The 20088-nt window shown below is 41.5% G+C and overlaps 3 protein-coding genes and 1 long non-coding RNA gene across 4 annotated transcripts; all 4 read right to left on the reverse strand.

Annotated features, from left to right (window-relative positions):
* Positions 1–1312: 1312 nt before the first annotated feature.
* On the reverse strand, positions 1313–4140 carry tbxtb (T-box transcription factor Tb; the record flags this gene model as incomplete). The annotated part of the gene is made up of 8 exons (XM_079168314.1): positions 1313–1586; positions 2061–2193; positions 2558–2734; positions 2833–2894; positions 3004–3065; positions 3255–3389; positions 3567–3831; positions 3932–4140. 8 exons carry the CDS (start codon positions 4138–4140, stop codon positions 1313–1315), a joined length of 1317 nt encoding a protein of 438 aa, XP_079024440.1.
* A 749-nt stretch (positions 4141–4889) lies between these two features.
* LOC306703434 lies at positions 4890–6208 on the reverse strand. Its single transcript, XR_013767289.1, has 3 exons — positions 5587–6208; positions 5379–5481; positions 4890–5289 (listed from the first exon to the last, which is right to left on the reverse strand). It is a non-coding gene; the product is annotated as an uncharacterized lncRNA (long non-coding RNA).
* A 2759-nt stretch (positions 6209–8967) lies between these two features.
* LOC306703299 (uncharacterized protein) lies at positions 8968–15198 on the reverse strand. The gene is made up of 5 exons (XM_079169224.1): positions 15074–15198; positions 14667–14822; positions 11869–12201; positions 11668–11767; positions 8968–9035 (listed from the first exon to the last, which is right to left on the reverse strand). The coding sequence occupies exons 1-3, from the start codon at positions 15137–15139 to the stop codon at positions 12082–12084; spliced, it is 342 nt and encodes a 113-aa protein (XP_079025350.1). The 5' UTR covers positions 15140–15198; the 3' UTR covers positions 8968–9035; positions 11668–11767; positions 11869–12081.
* Positions 15199–18263: 3065 nt separating this feature from the next.
* prr18 (proline rich 18) lies at positions 18264–19838 on the reverse strand. The gene has a single exon (XM_079168589.1). The coding sequence runs from the start codon at positions 19550–19552 to the stop codon at positions 18788–18790; it is 765 nt and encodes a 254-aa protein (XP_079024715.1). The 5' UTR covers positions 19553–19838; the 3' UTR covers positions 18264–18787.
* Between the last annotated feature and the right edge of the window lie 250 nt (positions 19839–20088).

The raw sequence follows: 20088 nt of genomic DNA on the forward strand, positions 1-20088 counted from the left end.
ATTTACTATTGTTTTGTTCTGTTTCAACAGCTGCTGCACCAGTGCAGCTCATTTGATCATAAACAGCTGCCTGAATGTTAATCACGAACAGAGACAAAACTAACAAACACACATAGGAAGGCTATTGGAATGTTAAGGGATTGGGATTGTGCGATGTTTTTTGGAAGATCTGGTGTTTTGGAGTCGGGCTTAATATATTTAGGGAGGTAGGGTCATTATTCGATTAAACCGGTGCTCCTGTGATTTCTGTAGAAATGATGAAAATCTTATCAAGAGCTGCTAATGAGATTTTAATCAGACCACTGACCTAATTTTACCTCCCAAGGAACCAAAGAACACTCAAATCAAACTGTCCCTTATGTTGCTGGGGACCTCCATTAATCTAAAGCAACCCTGGAGGTCCCTGGACCTGACTTTGTGAACCACCCATGTAGATTATAATTTGAAAGATGCTCTGGAGGATAGTTAGCCAGATACTGTAAGGATGGAATAAATGGGCCAGCAATCTCATGGTGTTGTGTGGCATCACAATGGCACAAAAAACCCCGAAAAGGACACAGTGACCAATTTGGATGAATTTGGACAATGTAAACAACAACGTAAAACGCAGTGTAGCAAAGCACATTCAAGTTTTTATTGTCATGTAGCTGGCCTCAAAAACAGCCACTTGAGAGACCTTGACATGTTTTATAATGATATGGAAAGTTATGTATCGTCTGCTTAGCAGAATATTGACATTAGATCCCCCTTTTCATTTAATTTTTAAAACAATCTGTAACACAATATCTCCAGCGGCATCATTGTGGTACAAAGCGTTTGTCTATTTACATGGTAAACCTCAATTACTTTCTCATTTACACTATAAACAATGTTTTTACATTTTTCAACTGTATGTGTTTTGTGTTTTCATGAAGCTATGCTTAATATAAGCAGGTTAAATGGATTTTGGTTTACAAACATTAAAATACAAGTTTATCCTGCTATGCTGAACAAAAACATTAGCTGAATTTAAGAGAAAATCTACCAACAATTAGGGCAAATATATTGTTTCTTAAAACACATATAACACACACAATGTATTGAGATCAAAGCCTCTGTAACTTCTTATTATCAATTAAGAGGTGAAGAATTCTTTGTTAAATAACTAATTAATTAATTCAAGCGCCCAAAAACCGAAAACAGTCTTTTGCCTGTGACCTTTCATTTGGAAATATAATATAACCTACTTCATCTGGGTTTGATTCTTCCTTTAAATCACAGCATATCAAACAGCCTGTAGACATTGTTTCATGGCATTCTCTCCAAACTTCCATCAGAGGGACGGAGGTGTCACAGGACTCCAGGCTAAAGGCAGTCGCCCGTGTGGCGTGGTAGTGTCATACTGAGCTGTGTCATGCACTTCTGTTGCTGTGCCGCTGTCGTACATGGGAGAGCCAGAAGAGGGCACTGTGACTGAGTGAGACAGGCTCGGGTAGTGGCTGCTGGACCCACGAAGGAACTGGGAGCTCAGGCTGTTGTTAATCCCCCCATTCTGGGACACGGGAGTCAGGGTCGAGTTACTCACAGACCACAGGCTGGTGTACTGACTGTACAGAGACATGGATAGAACACGTCTTACTCAGCTCTTCTTAGGGTGTTTTAGAAGTGCAACTCATGCAAAAGGTTAAAGGTGCAATGTGTAAAATTTGGGAAGCATTTTGGTTAAAACATTAAAAAAATTAAACATTTTCAACAGAATGTGAAGAGGCTACAGTGCACAGAATATCCCTCAAATTGATTTCTTACCCAACTTCCTAAAAACAAGAAATGCATAAAATGACTGTATAGTTATTTTTCTCCACCAATGTCTTATATACTATAGGCAAGCTTTATTTTATATGTTGTCTTTTCTTTTATCACCATAACTATACACTTTACTGTTTGTCCATCTTACTTGAATAGCCCAATTCTTTTGTAAAATGAGTTATTCTTTCTGTCTATGTCACCTTCTTTGTGGTGGTGAGACGATGGTGGTGGTTTATGATTTCATTTGGTGCAATAAAAACAAACACAACACAAACCTGGAGTTGGTACCAGAGGTGGAATTGTGGGCCATGGGCATCATGCTGGAGTGTGTTGGCATCTGTAGACTGGACCAGTTATCGTGGCTTGAGAGCATCGACAGACAGGCTGGCGAGTTATCGGAGTAACTGACTGTAACACAAGACAGAAGCACTTGGGGCTTAGCATGTTCACAAGTCACGTGTGATTTCAAATATATATTTGTCAGAAATCATATTAGCACTAAACCTGTTGCTTTCCCAGTACGAGTCAAGACTTCCTGTCCCCCTGATATCAGTATTGTTGAAGGACAGTTGAAGGTGTGAATATTCTCTCCATACATTCCCCGTCTGAAGCCCAACCGTTTACAGCTTTGTGGCTCCACTCACACAAAAGCCAGAGGAATGCAAGACATTCTGTGCTCAGCTACATTTGTTTGCGTTTCTTGTTAATAGCCGGGGAGGAAGTGGTGTGATTCCTGGATGTGTGACGGTAAAGGCTGGAAGAGAACACTCACTGGGCGAGTTGGTCCGATGGGCGTACGGACTGGTGTAGGGGGAAGAGCGGTGGTTTCTTAGGTTGGAGTAGTGCTCACAGCCGTGGGACGGCGAGAGCGAGATGGGACTCCCAAACTGGCTGTGAGGACTGGCAGGAGGGCAGAGAGACCCTGTGCCTGGAAGAAACCAACCACCTACTGGTTCCACAGATGAGAAGAGACATGATGAAACCATATGAGCACCACATAGCTTCCAAAACGTGACGTGAAATCAGAAAAAATAACACAATACCCACATTGAGGATAAGTCGACTGCTGGTTTTCAATGGCATCTTCTCTTATGTCTTTGTGATCACTTCTGACAAAATTTAAAAGATTGATGACATACTTTAAATAATGTTTAACTAAACCCTTACACATCTTAAAGACAAATAACATGTTGTTGTGAAAACAATGTGGATTCTTACCTATCTTTTGCATCTAAGAAGGCCTTGGCAAAAGGGTTATGCTTTATTTTAAGAGCAGTTACCTAAAATCCAAACATAAATGACAAAAAAAGAATTAGGATTGTGTTTTTCCGCCAGTAAAAATCATAAAAGATATTCAAAATGCTGTGCGTAAATGTTGTGCGTAAATTACGCACACATTTTGCGCGCATACAAGAAACATTGTTGATGCTTTGGTTTAAGTAATATTATATAGAGAGAGTATTGCCGACCTCTTCGTTTTGGTATGCTGTTACTGCTATGAACTGTGTCTCAGGGAACGAGTGGCTGGTGATCATCCTCCTCGGGCCTCCAACCCGGACTATATGAATGCGTGGCTCGTACTTGTGCAAGGAATTTAACATTATCTGAAGAAAAAAAACAGTTCAACACGAAGATGGTTATTTAATATGATAGATTTCGAATTTTCAAGTGTATTTTATTTTGAAATGAGGGTATTTAAAAAGAAAATGGAAAAGACTGAACTTTTTTTCCCGAAGAAAAACAAGGAAAATACAATATCGCGCATTCTCTCTTTTACTTACCTGACCTCCGCCGTTGAGTTTATTTGTGAGTTTGACTTTACTAAAGGAGACCGGAGCTTTCATCCAGTGCGCCCCAAAGTTCGGAGAGTCCGGGTGGATGTACACGCAGCTGGGGGTTTGAGGTTCAGGTTTGCCACCAGGGACCCACTCCCCGTTCACGTATTTCCACCTGTGATTGTCCCCAGATACGAAGTCCAGCAAAAAAGAATACATGGCGTTCGGGTCCAATCCAGACACGTTCACTTTCAGCACCGGAAACATGCGCCTTGATAAAAAAGAAAGAATGATAAAAAAAGAGTTAATATTTCTCCTTTATGTTTTATTTTATCTGGTATTGTATACTGTGTGTTTGTATTTCAGCTCACCTGCCATTCTTTGTAACTATCATTTCATTTGTATGATCCTTAAATTTCTGCCAAAGTTCGTTCTCATCCAGGGATAATTTCAGTTCCTTCTCCGTGGGGTCGCCCTTCTCGCTGCCGGCCCGTAGCTCACTCTCCACGGCACTGAGGAGGTGGTCCACCCGGCTCTGACTGGCCTTCCCGGGACACTCAGAAGCGCCTGCAGTGGCCATCCTGTCCAGCAGTTCCAGGGCTGAATGTAATCACAGTTCTTATTGCAAAAACAAACAAACTAAACCTCTTTCCTCTTCTTGTGTCTCCCCAAAGACGAGCAGTTATCTCAGGACGCTGGACGTCACGAACAGCCCCCAAATATATAGGAGGAAAAGAAGCTCCGTCTCAGGATGGGTGTTTGGAGCAGAGATGGTTGGCTCATCTCCTCTTTGATCTTTGCGGGCTTGCCACCGATTGGCTCAGAGCAGCCATAATCATTGAGGTCCACAGGATGACAGCTTTTTGAATAACGCAGTTCAACCCACTTTATTACATCAGCCTGTCAACATTGACACTTAGATCAAAGCCACACCTGCAGAAACCAAACCCCTGTGGGCGGCAGAGCATGGTTGGTCTTTAGTCCCTGAAGTCTCGGATTTAGATCCATATGGTTTCTTACACTTTTTATGAGGAATATTGCTTAGTTTTATGATAAAAACTCAAATTGCTTTATACGTTGACACATTGTTGTTACTGGCTAGTTTAGGTCACTTTCAAGAAACCTGGGACGTTTTCAGTTCTGTCTTTGTGGGTTAACATTTAGTCAATTAGGTGAAAGAAGAAGCTCTCTAAAATGAATGAATTAATACATAAATTACTCTATAAATAGACACTCAAATAGATGAAAATTACACTCAAGTGCAACAACCACATCCTTAACAATTGTATTACAGATTTGAAGTGTCATTTAATAGAACAAACTGCTGGCTTTATATCTGCATCATCACCAATTCTGATCACAGCACAAATAGTTCAATGTTATTATAACAAAACTTTTATTTCAGAAAACCTACACATGTATAAGGACTGTCCCGTTTACAGGTATATGACTCAAATGAACAATTGACGGACATATAAAACTAATTTGATAAAGTATACAAATATTGTTGTCTGACACTATAAAAGTATAATAGTCATTAACCAGTGTGACATGGAATAAACACATTTGCAATGTTAAAATATGTAAAATGTATATTTCTGATATGTGAAACATTAACATATCAATAAACATTACATTGCAGACACTAAGAGATGCTGTGGTGGGGATATCTTCACTCAGATGTGTTTTCTGTATAGTTTCTCCATAGCTTGAACCCACGGTCAATTATCTAAAGATAGAACACACAAAATAATTACATCTTAAAACAAACAATGCAATCTTTATGAAAAATGAAACCATTTTGAGAAATATTCATACCTTAACATGCTTTTGTTGACACACATCTTCAATGCATAAAGGATCAGGTGTTTTAGGGCAGCACACTGCTGCGTCCCAAACCAGAGTCTCAACAAATTGGTGGCTGCCAAGAAAACACCCACAAACATGCACAATGCCAAGTGACAATCAGACTTTTGTCTCCAAAAAACAAATACATATGATTCATGCACTGTATGTCTCCATGCACCTGGTCGAGGTCATTCTGCTCGGCTGCTGGGGACACGGAGGCCCGTCATTCCAGACACTTCTTGGCTGTTTCGGAGAGCAGAGAGGCGGCAGGTTGGTTTGGCTCGTCTTCCGTTGTGTGGAGTCAATGCCGGGAAGCATCTGTGGAACAGCAAGGATGGAAAAAAAGTATCTCGCTGATAACTCAATTCATGAAACACAATTTATATCCAGACGTGTAGTACCGGAGTGTCATGCCCGCAAATAACTACTGTATTCTGGTAATTTTATTCGGTGTGACCTGTTGCCATGGTGGCTTCCAAAGGAAAAACAAACAAACGTTAAAGGCAGATAGTGTGTGGCAGCTACGTGTTAGCTTCCATAGACCTCTGTAGTGTTGTGTTGTGTTGCGTTGTGGCTGGTTTGTGTTACTAACCAAATCTTGGTCGCCTCGCTCCTCCTGCCAGCTCAGCGAGTCTATCTCCCTGTCCAGCAGTCTGGACCAGAGTTCACAGCAAGCAGAGAAAAACAAACCTCACTCAGTTTAAAGAGCAGAAGATTCCCTCAATGCGCTTCTGATCTCCTGTCGCCCCATTGGATCTGAAGGTTACTAAAAACTAAACTTATTGAAAAAAAAGGTTAAATTATCCATGTCAGTGCATCACTTCCTTTATGTTTCTGCCTGTTTGCTGAATTACCAACCTTTTAGAGCAAGCCATGTTTGCTAAACAAAGATCATGCATTCGTCTCAGCCGTCTCATGTAAATCTCCGCTTTCCTAATCTTCTGAGGAATCTCAGGGATAATCTGTGATTGAGACAAAGTAGTAAACATGAGCATTTCCCTCTGTGCTGGGCTACCACACAGTGTAAATAAAAGACGGCTGACCTACCAAATCAGGCATCTTGCTCTGGAAGCTCTTCATAAAGTGAGGCTGTAGGGTTGCAAATGTGGGGGCTTTCATCTGTGGGTGGCACATATTACATTTATCTATCATATCCTTGTCCATTACTCATTTTGTAGTTTAAGTCCCCATGTATACGAGGTAACCATGGTGTAAAAGTCATAGGTGTCATAGCCAGTGTCATTTCCCACAGTCCTAGTGTCCCTTTTGGCGCCTCTCTCTCTCTCTCCCCCTTCCAACACCCCTCCCAGCGCTAACTGTCACACTAGGCCACTTCCTGATGTGGGCCTGCAGCATTGTGAATTAATGTTATTGATCTATATGGTGCTATATAGATCCCCCAGCCTATTCATTCCTCAAAGGATAAAAAGCAGGTGCAACTCAAATAAATGTAAGGGAACACAATCTAGTCTGCATTCAGTTTGCTTTGGGAAAGCTTAAAAGGACCATAAGAGTGTTTTTACATCTTTTAACCCCATTTACTTCAAACCACTTAACATTACGGCTAATCGTTTTTATAACATGTTGTGTAGTGGATTTCCTTCCAGGCCACCACTGATTTCCATTTCACCCAGTAGGTTATGAAAATCAACTTTATGACACACAAACTTGCTAAAGTTATGATGTTACTGTCAACATCTGCTTTGATTTTACTTAAAGTTTGGCATTGCTGCGTGGTAATGTAGTTTATCTGTGTAGATTCATTGAAAAAATGTAAAATTATATTTTGCTAGCTGATTATCATAATAACATGAAAGGAAGTCACATGGAAAACGTTGTGTTGTGAAAAACACATTAAAATAGCCAAAGCACTTTGAAAAACAGTTGGCAGTCATATAAACTATATCATTTCTAATACATAGGTTAGAAGATGGTGAAACGCTGGTACTATCACATACATATAGTGGATAAAATATTTAGAGAACATGACAGTATAATGTAATATCATTCAAATAAAACAAAATATGACCTCAAAATGACCGCAGAGTTGATCACCGGCTCCCTGACGCTGTATTATAAGGTTAAGATATTATGAATATGTTATATTATTCTGAGGTAAAGTAAAGTGGTGCTTGTTCCCACACATGCGTAACTGTAGGTGCCTCACAAACACTCAAAGCCTGAACCCTGGACTGACACCTTAAGGATGTCAATAGGTGAGACAGGCCTCTCCGGCAGCGGAGGATCTGAGATGTCAGCGCCGAGCTGTGGTGAGTAATGCTCCTGGCTTTCACCGGTCTTGTCTGACCGCTGTTTGCCTTCCCCTGCTTTCCCTCCAGCCAGGCTCATCCTCTGTTTGCTCAGACCCGTTTTGACACAGGGGTGAGAGAGAAATGAGTCCTTCGTCCTTGTCCGTATATGCTCATCTCAGCACCTGAGCATAACCTCCCCTCCAGTGTTACCAGTCTCTCTCCTGTTCTCTGATATCACTGTAAGGATTTGAAATAATGCTATTTATGCCTATCGCCTCTTAAAAATGTCTCAAGTTTCAAGATTTAAACAATAAACGCTTCTCTTCGCTCTTTTGGTCTCAATCTTCTCAACTTCTAACTCTCTGCACGAAAGAAAATACGTTTTCTGTTTGTTAAAATCTGTAAGATGTAGATGCACCAAACAAATAGTGACCAGCATTTCACCTCTATTACTGCGTATATACAATCATAATTTAAAGTCATCAGTTATAACATTAAAAAAAAAAGCCAACTACACCTACTAACAGCAGGATAAGAATACTTTAAATGTAACCAAACTACTGAAACTCTGAGAGACGGTCAAACCAACACTGCCTGTCTTGTGTTTGCTGTGCCACCAACTCAAATTCAGACAAGGTTTACGCTGGCTGAATGCTAGTTGCTATAGCTAACCGCTAACTGAAGGCCCGTCTCCCGGCTCCATCACCTGCCCTTCTCCCAGCTAAGTAGTCTCCTGGAGGACAAAATGAAAATACTAGTTGTTTCTGGCACTTTGGATTTAATCCAATAAACAAACCATCAAAACGCACACGGACCCTGGATGTATTTTTGACAAGCCCTGGATGCTACAGTGACTCACAATCGCCTGTCGAGGTACAAGTGGTATCACCGGACTGGACAGGCCTGGGCTAGCTGGTTAGCATGCTCATTTAAGTAGACATTTCTGCAACACAGTACATAGACATCTTTGACATACAGTAACAACACTGTAACCTTTTCACCTTCTGGTAATCATGTTGGTTCATTTTGTAAACGTTTTAAAACTAGAACGTTGACCAGATCGTACAACGTTGCACCTTTAAGTGTTCTAAGAAACTTACACGTGGCGGGAGAAAATAAAGGCACTGAAAAGAAAATAGGTAAGATGGAAGCAAAGAGAAAGAAAACATATTATCAGGTCCTCAGTAATGTGTGTTGGTTTGAGGAGGCAGTGGGGCATCACTGCTCCAGGTGTATTTGCCTCTCACTGCCTTTGTTGAGTGATATTACTGCCTCTGTGGTTTTGACACTAACCTTGGGAAACATTTGCTCAATTTCATCCTTCTCCTGGCTGCTAACGAAGATCTCCTCTGGACCAGACCCTTGCTTCAATAACCTACACGTAGGTACGCATACACACACACACACACACACACACACACACACGCACATACACACACAATTAGTAAATTCTACAGCTGGAAGAACAAAAGGCCACCAACAGGATATTTAACCTAATGGATAATGATTGAGGAAAACGGCGTCAAAACATATTTCTCGTCCTCACTGCTGTGATGTCGGAATTGCACACAAAATGTCGGGTTGTTAATATATTCCTAATGGTGTGCTACTTCTCAAGAGTAGCCATAGTGTGGTGCAGCTCACACCCAATAACACTGCGCACTCAGGTGACAACACACTTTGTCTGCTGGGTGCAAACTGGCTTCATGGAGGACTCCTGAGCAAGGCAGCGTTTACTCACAAGACAGTGCAGCAGGTAACAGATCCATACAAACACCAGCTGCACTGGAGGCAGGTGGAGGAATGAGGATGTGGGCCTGTGCAGCCACATACGTACAGTGCTGGTGCTCAGATGACAGATGACACTGCAGAAGCTTGATTATGAAAAACTCTCATTAAATTGTTGCCTAGCGAGATCCTACAAAATAAGAGGCAACTAGACCAGTCCTGTCTTATGTGCAAGTTCCACTCATTGAAGTCAATTCATAGTAATAGTAATATGGTCAGCTGAATCTAATTTTGTAGACCTGTAATGCATACTCGTGAAATTCAACATGTTGAAGAGACCATGAGCAGATGGCCACAACGATAGCAAATTACTGCCTCAACTGTCCAATAAATCATAGCAGCTAATAATAAGCATATAAATAGCCACAAAGCAGAACAGATTGGATGAATTGGCTCATTACTAAAAAGCATAAACAAGGACTTTGCCGACTCCATATCTTTGGCTTCTGCTCTAATTGCCTTTATTTTGGGTTTTTCTTACGGATGTGGGGAATGTGCTTGTGGCACAGTGCTGGGGTTGGGGGGCCGCTTACTCGCCATGTTTGTCTGTGGAGCGGTGAGATTTCACACTGATGGAGGACTTGTCAGCGCAAGCCTTCACATGCCTTCTTACTTAGCTCCTAATGTCCCCAAGCAAATGTGCTGTTTGACGGCGGCAGCCTTGTGCTAACATCATACATGCTCCTACTAAACAGAGTTCGGCCCTAATTAACAAAAAGGGTGACAGTGGCCGACACTGTTCTGTTATACATTCACAACATGTAAACACAAAGGACACTGAGGGTGATATGAGCAGGTGCAAAAGTGTAAAGTGGATCTGAACTACATGCCTTGGAGATCATTTTCTGTAGATTAACAGCGGTACAGTATGAATTGTGTAATTTGTATTTGATACTAACAGCACTTATGTTAATCGCCAGTGTTATGATATAAAGAGACAATTGCAGAAAGCCCCAACAACCAGGGTAAAAGTGAAGCTTTTGAGAGTTTTCTTATGTGTAAAATACTTCAAAGGGCTTTCAAGGTAATATTTTTTTCTGATCATCATTTACAATAATTTCAAACAGAAAAAAGAAACATTTTCTGAAGTACTTTCCCTGTACTTGAAATTTATTTAGAAGTAGTTCAAACATTGAAACAGTTGAAGTGGCATTTGGACTTGGGCCTACTGAAAATAGCAGTTAAAACGGATGTGCTGAAAGAAGCGTAAGTTACAGTTTAAATGAAAGCACTGAACAAAGTTGAATAGTCAAATCAGCTGTAAGTGCAGAGTCCAGTGTCAGTTTATTAAGTGAAAAAGCTAAAACCGTAAGAAATTTTAACTTCAGTTAATTTTAGGTGACAAATCAAGCTGGACGAGTCAGCTGAAGCAAAGGTCCTGAAAGGAATTAGTGGCAGTTCAAGTGTATAAACTAAAAGACGATGTCAGTTAAAGTGTCAGCTGAACAGTAAGCAAACTCTTCAATAAAGTCGTCTCTCAGATTATCTCTTCCACTTTTTGGTAAATGGAGCGCTGTTTGCCTAGAATCCCATAAAGCTTTGAATGAGAAGGAACTCTCCAAACAGTTCAACATCTGCTCGCAGTGCTGGCATGAAGTGACACCACTGGCCCAATTGCTATGTCTCTTTTGTAGCGGACATAATTACGACATTTTCCCCCGGATGATGTTTGTCAGAGTCAAAGCAACCGTCCGAGGAGGGGAGTCTCCACAACAGTGGGGTCAGCTTGTGTTTGGTCATCTCACTTCTACGTGAGTAATCAGCTCTCTCCCCCAGGAGGGTCAATGCTGACCAAGCCTGCAGTGGAGTCTGTGTTTGATTTAAAAGGCAGTGCAAACAGAGATCCATTAGACCAGAGGCCTCTACAGCCGAGTACCATGTCTCTGCCAGCCCTCCACCAACGCCAGCTGCATCTTCGACACATAAAACCTCAGACATGTAGATTCTCAAATATACAGAATATACTGTCTTCAGTATAATTTTCCATATTTATTTGAAAAATATTTGGAACAAACTATTTTTGCTGCTGCATAATATTATGTTCAAAGACTTCTACGTGTCACTTTAAAGCAGAAGTGCGAAATTTGGGGGGGAAATGTCAAACTATTGCTTTAAAAGTACGGAATGCTGCAGGCTTGAAAATGATTATTTGAAAATAAATATTGGTCAGGGGTCAATACTCTAAAACAAAGACTTATTACAGTGTATTTTGTCTGCACCTGGAGTGGTCCTCATCTCCTTTATCTTCAGCAGTGCAGGGATGTGTCTCTGAGATCTTGTGTTGAGTCATCAAATCAGCTGCAGGCCTGCTTTCCAGCACTGTTAAGGTTACATCAACACACATGCAAAGTCACATCTACTGTTTTTCCATAATAGATCTAGGAAGAGGTTTCTTTTTCTATATCAAACTGTTACTCAACTCCTTTTCCTGACATCCTCCAGACTCTTGTGTAGTTGAGATGGCTGACTGTTATATCTGATGCACCTATAAAACTCCTCCAAGTCGTGGTGGGTCTTCAGAAGTCCACGCTCAGCTAACTGTTTCTGGAGGTCAAAGATCTCATAAAAAAAAAACGACAGAACACTTTGATGAACTCCACAGGGAGACATGAAACATCAATGACAGATTAAAGTCAGGTGTCATTGTGTGTCAGTGCTGGGACAAAAACTACCAGGTAGTAGCTGGATTTGGGAAGGGACTTCAGGTGTGAGTCATTGTGCTGCAGCTTGGAGAAGGCCAACTTCTTTTGTTTCTGAAGAATAAAAGAGAAGGACGCAGACACACGGAGAGACAGAGAGTTGTGGGAATAGAGATTTGAAGCAACCCACCCTTGTTTAAGGGGCTGGGAAACAGAGTGCACTGAACAAATGAGAAGTAAACACACAGCCACAGGAAGCCATTAACAGCAGCAAGGACCAATTAGGCCCCAGCAGGTGTTCTTGCCTTTGCCTGCTTTGGTCCTGCCTCACCTCTGTGTCTGTGACAGAGCCTCTCGATCTGAGCTGAGGAAACAACTGGTAGTTTCATTTGCTCAGCAATTTGAAGCAAAGGATTCTTACTGGAAGGCCTCTATAGTCCTTTATTGTCCCCCCACCAAGTGCAAGTCATTAGAGAGGACATTTACATCCTCCTGACGAAGCTCTGCTTTTACAGGAGGGGCAGATAAGACAGGATCTCTCTCATGTTAGACCCCCTCAATGCAGCCGCTCTCTAAAGCTTATTGCTCTTTTCACACCCCGTCAGCATAGAGACGAGACAGTCAAAATCAAAGCCAACCACAGCAGCTGAAACGGCAGAAGGAGAATTATACGCAAGAACAGGTAACTACATTTGCTAAAAACAAAAGAAAAAAGAAGTGACAGGATGTATGGGAGTGAATAAAGGCCATAATAATTTAAGTCTTATTAACGACTTAATACTTAAGTGTGAAATGTCACCATTACTAAAACCTTATTGTTAATTTAAATACCATTGAATTCACAGCATTGCCATATTTTACTTTGAAAATCATCTATCGGAATTTGTGGTTTGAATTCCCGATATCTCTCAAGTGGTGCATTTTCAAAACCTGATTTTAGGTGTTCTCAAGGGTTCACCAATTTAGACCGAAAATTGAAGTGACTGTAATTTATATTTTTAGAATGAGAATGTATCAAATGACAATGTGAGCAGAATGTGACAATATGAAAGAGGTCACTCAATGCTGATTAACATACAGAAGTTTAATTTCCTAAATTTCAGATAAGATGTTTTTAAAAATAAAATATTTACATTTCAAGGCTATAAACTCAGTGGTGTTAAAATGTTAACATGAATAATTCAGTAGTGATTAAATTCCACTATTAGGTTTTTTGTAAGATTCAAAATGTTACGACCCGACTTTGCTTCCATAGAATGGATTAACTGCTCAAACATCACTTGCGAATTATTTAACATTTAATTAAAGCGGGTTCATACAATAGACGTCCCATTCATCAACAGTGTTGGCTATAGTGTGCAGGACTTAAAGACTTACAGGATTAAGTTGTAAACAGCAGCTGTAATTGTTTCCAATGATATGCATGACAACTTGAGGACTAAAAAAGAAAGTGGCGGTGTTGTAGTGAAAACAGAGAGGCTTTGATTTACAGGGTTATGTATTTGAGCCCAGACAATGTGTAGCACAGTGGCAGGCAAATAGTTGCCTGAAGGCCAAATCAGGCCCACCAGCAAAATACTTGGCCTGCAGACTATGTTCACATTACTCCATTTCCATTTGAAAACGCATCTGTTTTGCTACGTTTACACTGAGCGTCCACGACAGAGTAATAAAGTAGTCTTTAATAATGAAAGGTTGTGTTTGATACTTAAGATATTCTCTAAAATCTTCCTCTATGAACTCAAACAGACACAGTTTGTGGAAATGCGCATGCCCAGTGTACGTTAATGGTCACGTGATGTACGTGAAGAGTCACGTGATATTCGTTTTGTTAGTTTGGACGGAGATCATTTCGAAAACAGTGCTGAAACGCTGTGTGGACGGAGATCGTTTTTGTTTCAAAACTCTGTTTACGTTTAGAAACGGAGTAGTATGGATGCATAGTTTACATCAAAACTTCTCCTGTAGTTACAAATGTAAATACAAGGCTCATATAAATCCTTGTTAGATCTAGTACTGCCCGCAATGCCCCCGTGTGTAGAGAGGCATGCAAACCAACTGCCCCGCGCTATGTGAACACAGCATGCCCTGAGATAAAGTCCCAAAACAAACACTTTTATAAAACTATTTTATTCTTAAAGGAATTAAAAAATAAACAAACACAATAATCCACTGTGCCCTTAGATCCCACAGTGAAGAAACACTGAAACAAACTGGCCCATGGATGAAGGTAATCGCTTAACTCCGGTTGTAGTGTATGTTGGAGAGAAAAAATATAGTCAAGACTGGAAAACTAATTAATTTAATATATTTTTGCCCCCACAAGTTGTAGCATGTAGTAATGGTGTGTCGACACTCTGCTGGTAACTAATAGAAACACTGACATGGAAACAAGTTCAACATGATATCATGGACAGCAATGATTAAGGTATTGAATATTATGAGTTTAATATATCAAAGAATATAATCTGTAATAATTGAAACCATTTAAAGTGAATGTCAGACATATTTTGACCTCTGCAATACACGCACATGACTCAGATAAAGCCCTCAGTTTTGAGAACGCTTCAATGATTTACCTGCTTAGTGTCATTCTCTGGCTTTGCTCTGGCTGTCTCATCTCTCTGCTGCAGAAACACTCTCTGGGAGTGAACCTTGTCTGTGAGCAGGGCGGCATAGCGGCGACGGAGAGCATCTCGGAGACGGTGGATGTTCCTGTAGGCCTCTAGATGGCGCTGGAGGATAAATAAAGTAACGGAAGGACACTTGCTGTGAGGAAATGACCTAAAAGTAAGCACTACCTGAGTATACAAGTAGTGCTTCAGTATTGACTATAAAGATAAGGAGATTATAAAGCTATTGATTACTGATGAATGACATGTGGGTATTTATTAATACAATGATCTCTCATTGCATCATTGTGCCTTTGTGACAATGAATGTGTCTTTTTTTGTTTTTTTTAAATCAATGTTCAGTATTTTTCAACCTGATCGAGCTGAGCCTGACGCCGGGCCTTGGCCTCTTGGTCCAGGTCTGGACAGCTGTCATGCATTGCCTTCCTCCTCCGGGGCTCAGCTTTGACTTCATCCCCTGCCTATCAACAGTAAAAACCCAATTTAGATGCTGTGGGAGTGAGTCAGTCAGCTTGCCTGAAGATTAAAAAAAGAATGCATTTCTGGTAATCCCTCTCATCTGCCAAAAGCAACCTCCCACACAACAGCTTCACATTGTGTTCTTGCAATACCCAGACAAAAAAATAAAATAAAATACGCGGGAGGAACATGCCCACCTCCTCTCCCACAAAGCCCTCACCTCATTTCCTGCATGTATTCAGGAAACAATTTTGTAAGGCTGTGATCTGCCCTAAGAATATCATTGGGCTACAGTGTCCTTATTTAATCCTGATAAAGACTGATACCCAACAGATGTTGCAGAGGGAGGATTTAGAGGCAGATTTCAACTACTAATTCTTGAAGCAAATGTTGTCTTGCCCCAGAGCATAAAGAGAAAACATAAGATGGAAAAGAATGCAAAATGCGAAGCATGTTACCAAAGAATGCAAGGCTAATGGGAGTAACAGCATGCATGCCAGAGCAGATTAACTATAGGAAAAACGTGGAGCTACATGCTTCCTTTTATAACCCGTAAATAAAGAATGTAACATGTTTGAAGTTTCATGGGAGGACTGCACTCTCTGATCCAAGTCCTATCTCTGAGGTCGCCCTGTCTCTGGGAAATGCCCTGTTCTTAACAGGCTGCCCCTGAATGACCACATTACTGAAGTTTATGGGCTGAGACAGTTCGGGAAGTGTCTGCTTTGTCTTTTCTCACAAAAGCTGGTGGACAGGAGGGATTTATCTGTTCCGTTGCCACAGTAATACTGTCGTGGCAGAGCGGAGGGACCAGCCGTTCTTTAGCTCTCACTGCTGTTTGCAAAGTGTAAGTGACGGGGCGAAGGCGGCATCCATCTGTGCTCCCTGCCAATATAAATCAGTGGAGGATAATGCAGCTGTCCTGCTGTACCACGTTACTCTGCCAGACAGTGATCATGATACTGCAGTGAGGTGAACAGAAGCCTGCAGCCATTTCTTATGCTTTTTTTCCCTTCTTTTTTTTTTTAATCCTGATCCATAAAGAGCAGGGGAGAGACTGAGACATTGGAGATAAAAATAGAAAATAAAGACAAGAGATGCTGCAGGTGTAAACAGAAGCAGTTTGTGTCAGAAGATGATAAAAGGCAAAGCTGAAAAGAGAGAGCGAGAGTTAGCAACTCCAAATGATAAAGACCTTGAGTGTGGAAAAGGTGTTTCCACTTGTAACCAAGAGGGTTGCAACCATCTCAACTTGTTGGCAGCTTCTGCTTCTTTAAATTCTACTTATCCAATTGAATACAAGTATTTGAGTTACTTTAGACCTAATAATGCAGCTCTCACCCCCAGGACAGACACAGTCATGAACAGCTCGGCTTCAGGCCTAAACCAGACAACAGTGAATACCAGAGAGAGGCACATGAACAAGGACACGATTGAAATGACACAATAGAGCAGGATTACCAAACTTTCGGTCACAGAGCCAGTAGATACTATCATCACAGGAGGCACGGAGAACCGAACGGGTCTTGGTACACACTGTACTGGCTCAGCCATGATCTCAGTCCGCAACATGTGACAATAAAACCACTTTGTGACACTGAATGGGAACAATTGGCCTTACTCTGGCAGTTTGTTTGCACATTACATTAAAGAGAAATCGGTAATGTCATGTGCTGGACCACTATAAAAACTTCTACTAGGACAAATATTTGACACCTGATCTGTTGATCCATTACTGATTAAAATGCCATTTAACAGGATAACAGCAGGATAAAATGTGAAACTCTCATGAGTTGATGAGTGGGTTGTTTCAAATACCTTTCTGACACCAACAGGTAATACGTGTGCAGCCAAAATAGAGGGCAGAGTGCTTGATGGATGAAGGTCTTTGCTCTTAGATCTCATGGCAAATCCTCTATTGACCTTTAGAGAAAGGATTATTGGCAAATTAAATTACAAAATAATATCAAAAAACAATTGTAAGGTTATGTGAGTAATTTTTCAAAAACAGCTTACCAGTTGTTGAGTGTATGGGCTTTTCAAACACACTGTCAAGTCTCAAACCTCACAGTCTTCTGTCCAACTTGGGACTTTAAAGTGTACAACTCTGGTTACCAAGTTACCGAGAACAATGGAGTTAACCTTATTGCGAGGAACCTTCACACTGTACACACATTTGAAATATGTTTGTGACCCTGCATGAAGATTTAATTTGTGTCAAAGGTTATAGCATGTGATTGCTGTTTCCTTTCAAGTTTCCCTTGACTGGTTTCATGGTCAAAACAATAAAGCGTAAGGCAGCTGAAGAGAACCAACAAAGGCGTAATTTCTCTTTAAGTCTGGTTTATTTTGTTTTTCATACTGGTTTGTTTCTAAGCCCTCAACTGGTCCCTGACCTGCTGTTTCTCCCTGAGTAGTACATGACGTTTATTACCACATATAGAATTAAAACATGCGGTCTTTGTAGCTCAGACAGGACCACACAAGTATGGGAATGTCAGGATTAAGCCCTACATTCAAACTGGGAAAACCTTTGCTGCAATACATAGTTCTGCCACTCTGGGTGAAACTGTATTGGTAGCATTACTGTTTATCTCTGGTAGCTACATGCATTGTTTGGTTTGATATGATAAAAGTAAAGCTGACTGGAGGTAATTTCCTGAAGGGATCATGCACCTGGGCCCCTCAGTACACTGGTCAACCCTGCTTAAAAATCTAAGAGGCTTACAGCACTAATGCCTAAATGGCCTCAGGTAGCTACAGCAGCAACAAAAGATCCTTTAATTAAATAAAAGGTCTGGTAACCGAACTCCGACAGCCAATCAGCATCATGTAACAGAATCATTCAAGAGCAACAACACAAGTTTAAAAAGATTTAAAAGGGTCAGTGACACTTGCATAATTAAAAAACAACAACAATTTTACTTCAAATGGCATAAAGTCATCAATTGAGAAAACGTTTGACAGTACAAATATTTAGTAAATATTAAATACTGTACATCGCTGATAAATCCCTACAAAGGATATAACCCTCTTACTAGAGGAAAGAATAAACAGTCCAGTTTGGTTTCAGCAGCAGGCGCATGTAAAGCCCTGTTGTTGACAGCGTATTGTTCTCCAGCACAAAGGAACGGTTTCACGTCCCTTTACGCAAACCCCACTGCCAATCCACAGGCGCCCCACTGAAAACAAAAACCATGTGCAAAGGACAACAATATTAAGGTATTCAGTTCAAACTGTAGCAAAACATTGACCAGGCATTAAACTCGCAAAGCAACGTCCCTGTGAACCATAAGAAGCACTGTTGGTTGCAATTCCGCTTTAATATCTTATTTCTGTTGAATGCCAAATGTCCAATGCAGATGACTTATTTTCATTTTCTTCAATAAGTGTAATTTGTTGTGACATCTATCTAAGCAATTTACTCCGAAACAAATTAACATTCCTCTGGAGTGGATTTTTTTTTTCCTTTGCGAACGTTTCATTTACAATACTCAAAATGTAAGATGCCATCGCAGCGGGCCTACATCGGCACACGCTTTTCATGAGTCCATCATTCCTTCAGTCTGCAGTGTAAAAAAAGAAAAAGAAAGTTCAAAAGCCAGGTGTCAGCAGCCTTTAAGGTGCGGGAGTGCAGAAAGTTTGTCGACATTTCCCAAAGCAGCGGCATTTTCGACCCCTTTGAGCCACTCTTTACATTTCCTCACGACCGTCTCATCCACGTCTCCATCCTCTTCTTCATACTCCACGTCGTCGTACTTGTATTGATCATTCAACAGCGATATCTTAACGATGGCGGTGATGTCCTGCTCGGCGCTTTCCACTTTGGCGACCGGAGCGCAGCCTTTGGACGTTCCGTGCGTCTTTTTGGATGGAAAAACTCGCCTGTGGCGAAAGTCTGCGGAGGCGCAACACTTCTGTTGCTTTGCCATCATCTGCTTTTCTAGATTCCGTTTTTGGATGACAAGAATGGCTTCAGGGGTGAGACTGAGGGTAAACTGAATCTCCTTCTTCCCTTCCTCTTTGCCGTTGAGGTGTCTGGCGGAGTCCATGGAGCTGGAGCGCCTGACTCTCTCGAACGAGTCCTGAGGTTTTGGTACCGTCAGCCAGGAGCTCTTTTCCTGCGTCTCCTGACCGGCACCTGCCTTCTGAGCGGAGCTTTTACGCTTCTCTTGATGGGCTCTTCGCCCCAAATTCCTTAAATTCGCCGACGTCCAAGAAGTGGACTGCTTCTCTTTATCGGACCCTTTCTCTCCGCCGGATTTGCTGGTGTGCTCAGTGTGAGGAGGCACTCCGTTGGCTTTCTTTTTCCCGAATAGATCCCTGCCCGGAGAGGTGATCCGCTGGTGGAGGCTGATGGGCGGAAAAGGCATTTTTGTGGCTGGAAGTGATCAGGATACAAAAACGTGCAAATGTTCAAAGTGCAGATGATGAGGGAAGCCCTGCTGCGCAAAGCGACGAGCTGCGCTCTGCGGGCATTATCCAACAGCGGGGTGAAGAGGGGCTGCTGTAGTGCACCTGTTGTCCACAAAGACTGGAGTTCAACTGGTGCACACGCACACGGCTTGGCTGCTTTATGGTGGGGCTGGCAGGAAGGCGTGGCCACGAGAAGCACCAAACAAAGCCAGGCAAAAACTGTGGTGATGTCATTTCATAATTTCCAAGTACTTCCTCAAGCGATGAGCGACATCCACCTCACATTCCCCCCCATCTTTTCTCACAGCGCCTCTCTGCTGTTTCACGGTAATTTTAGACCCACATGCACAAATTGTTTAATATTAATCAGCCTGGAAAAATATCACTCATCTGCTAAAAAAATGGTGATATAGTGAGTGGGTGGATATATTTTAAGAGTGACCACAGGTGAAGATATATGTGGTTCTTAAAGGGGACCAATATCTTGTCTATT

The sequence above is a fragment of the Pholis gunnellus genome (genome assembly GCF_910591455.1).
Source record: "Pholis gunnellus genome assembly, chromosome: 11".
Taxonomy (NCBI): Eukaryota; Metazoa; Chordata; class Actinopteri; order Perciformes; family Pholidae; genus Pholis; species Pholis gunnellus.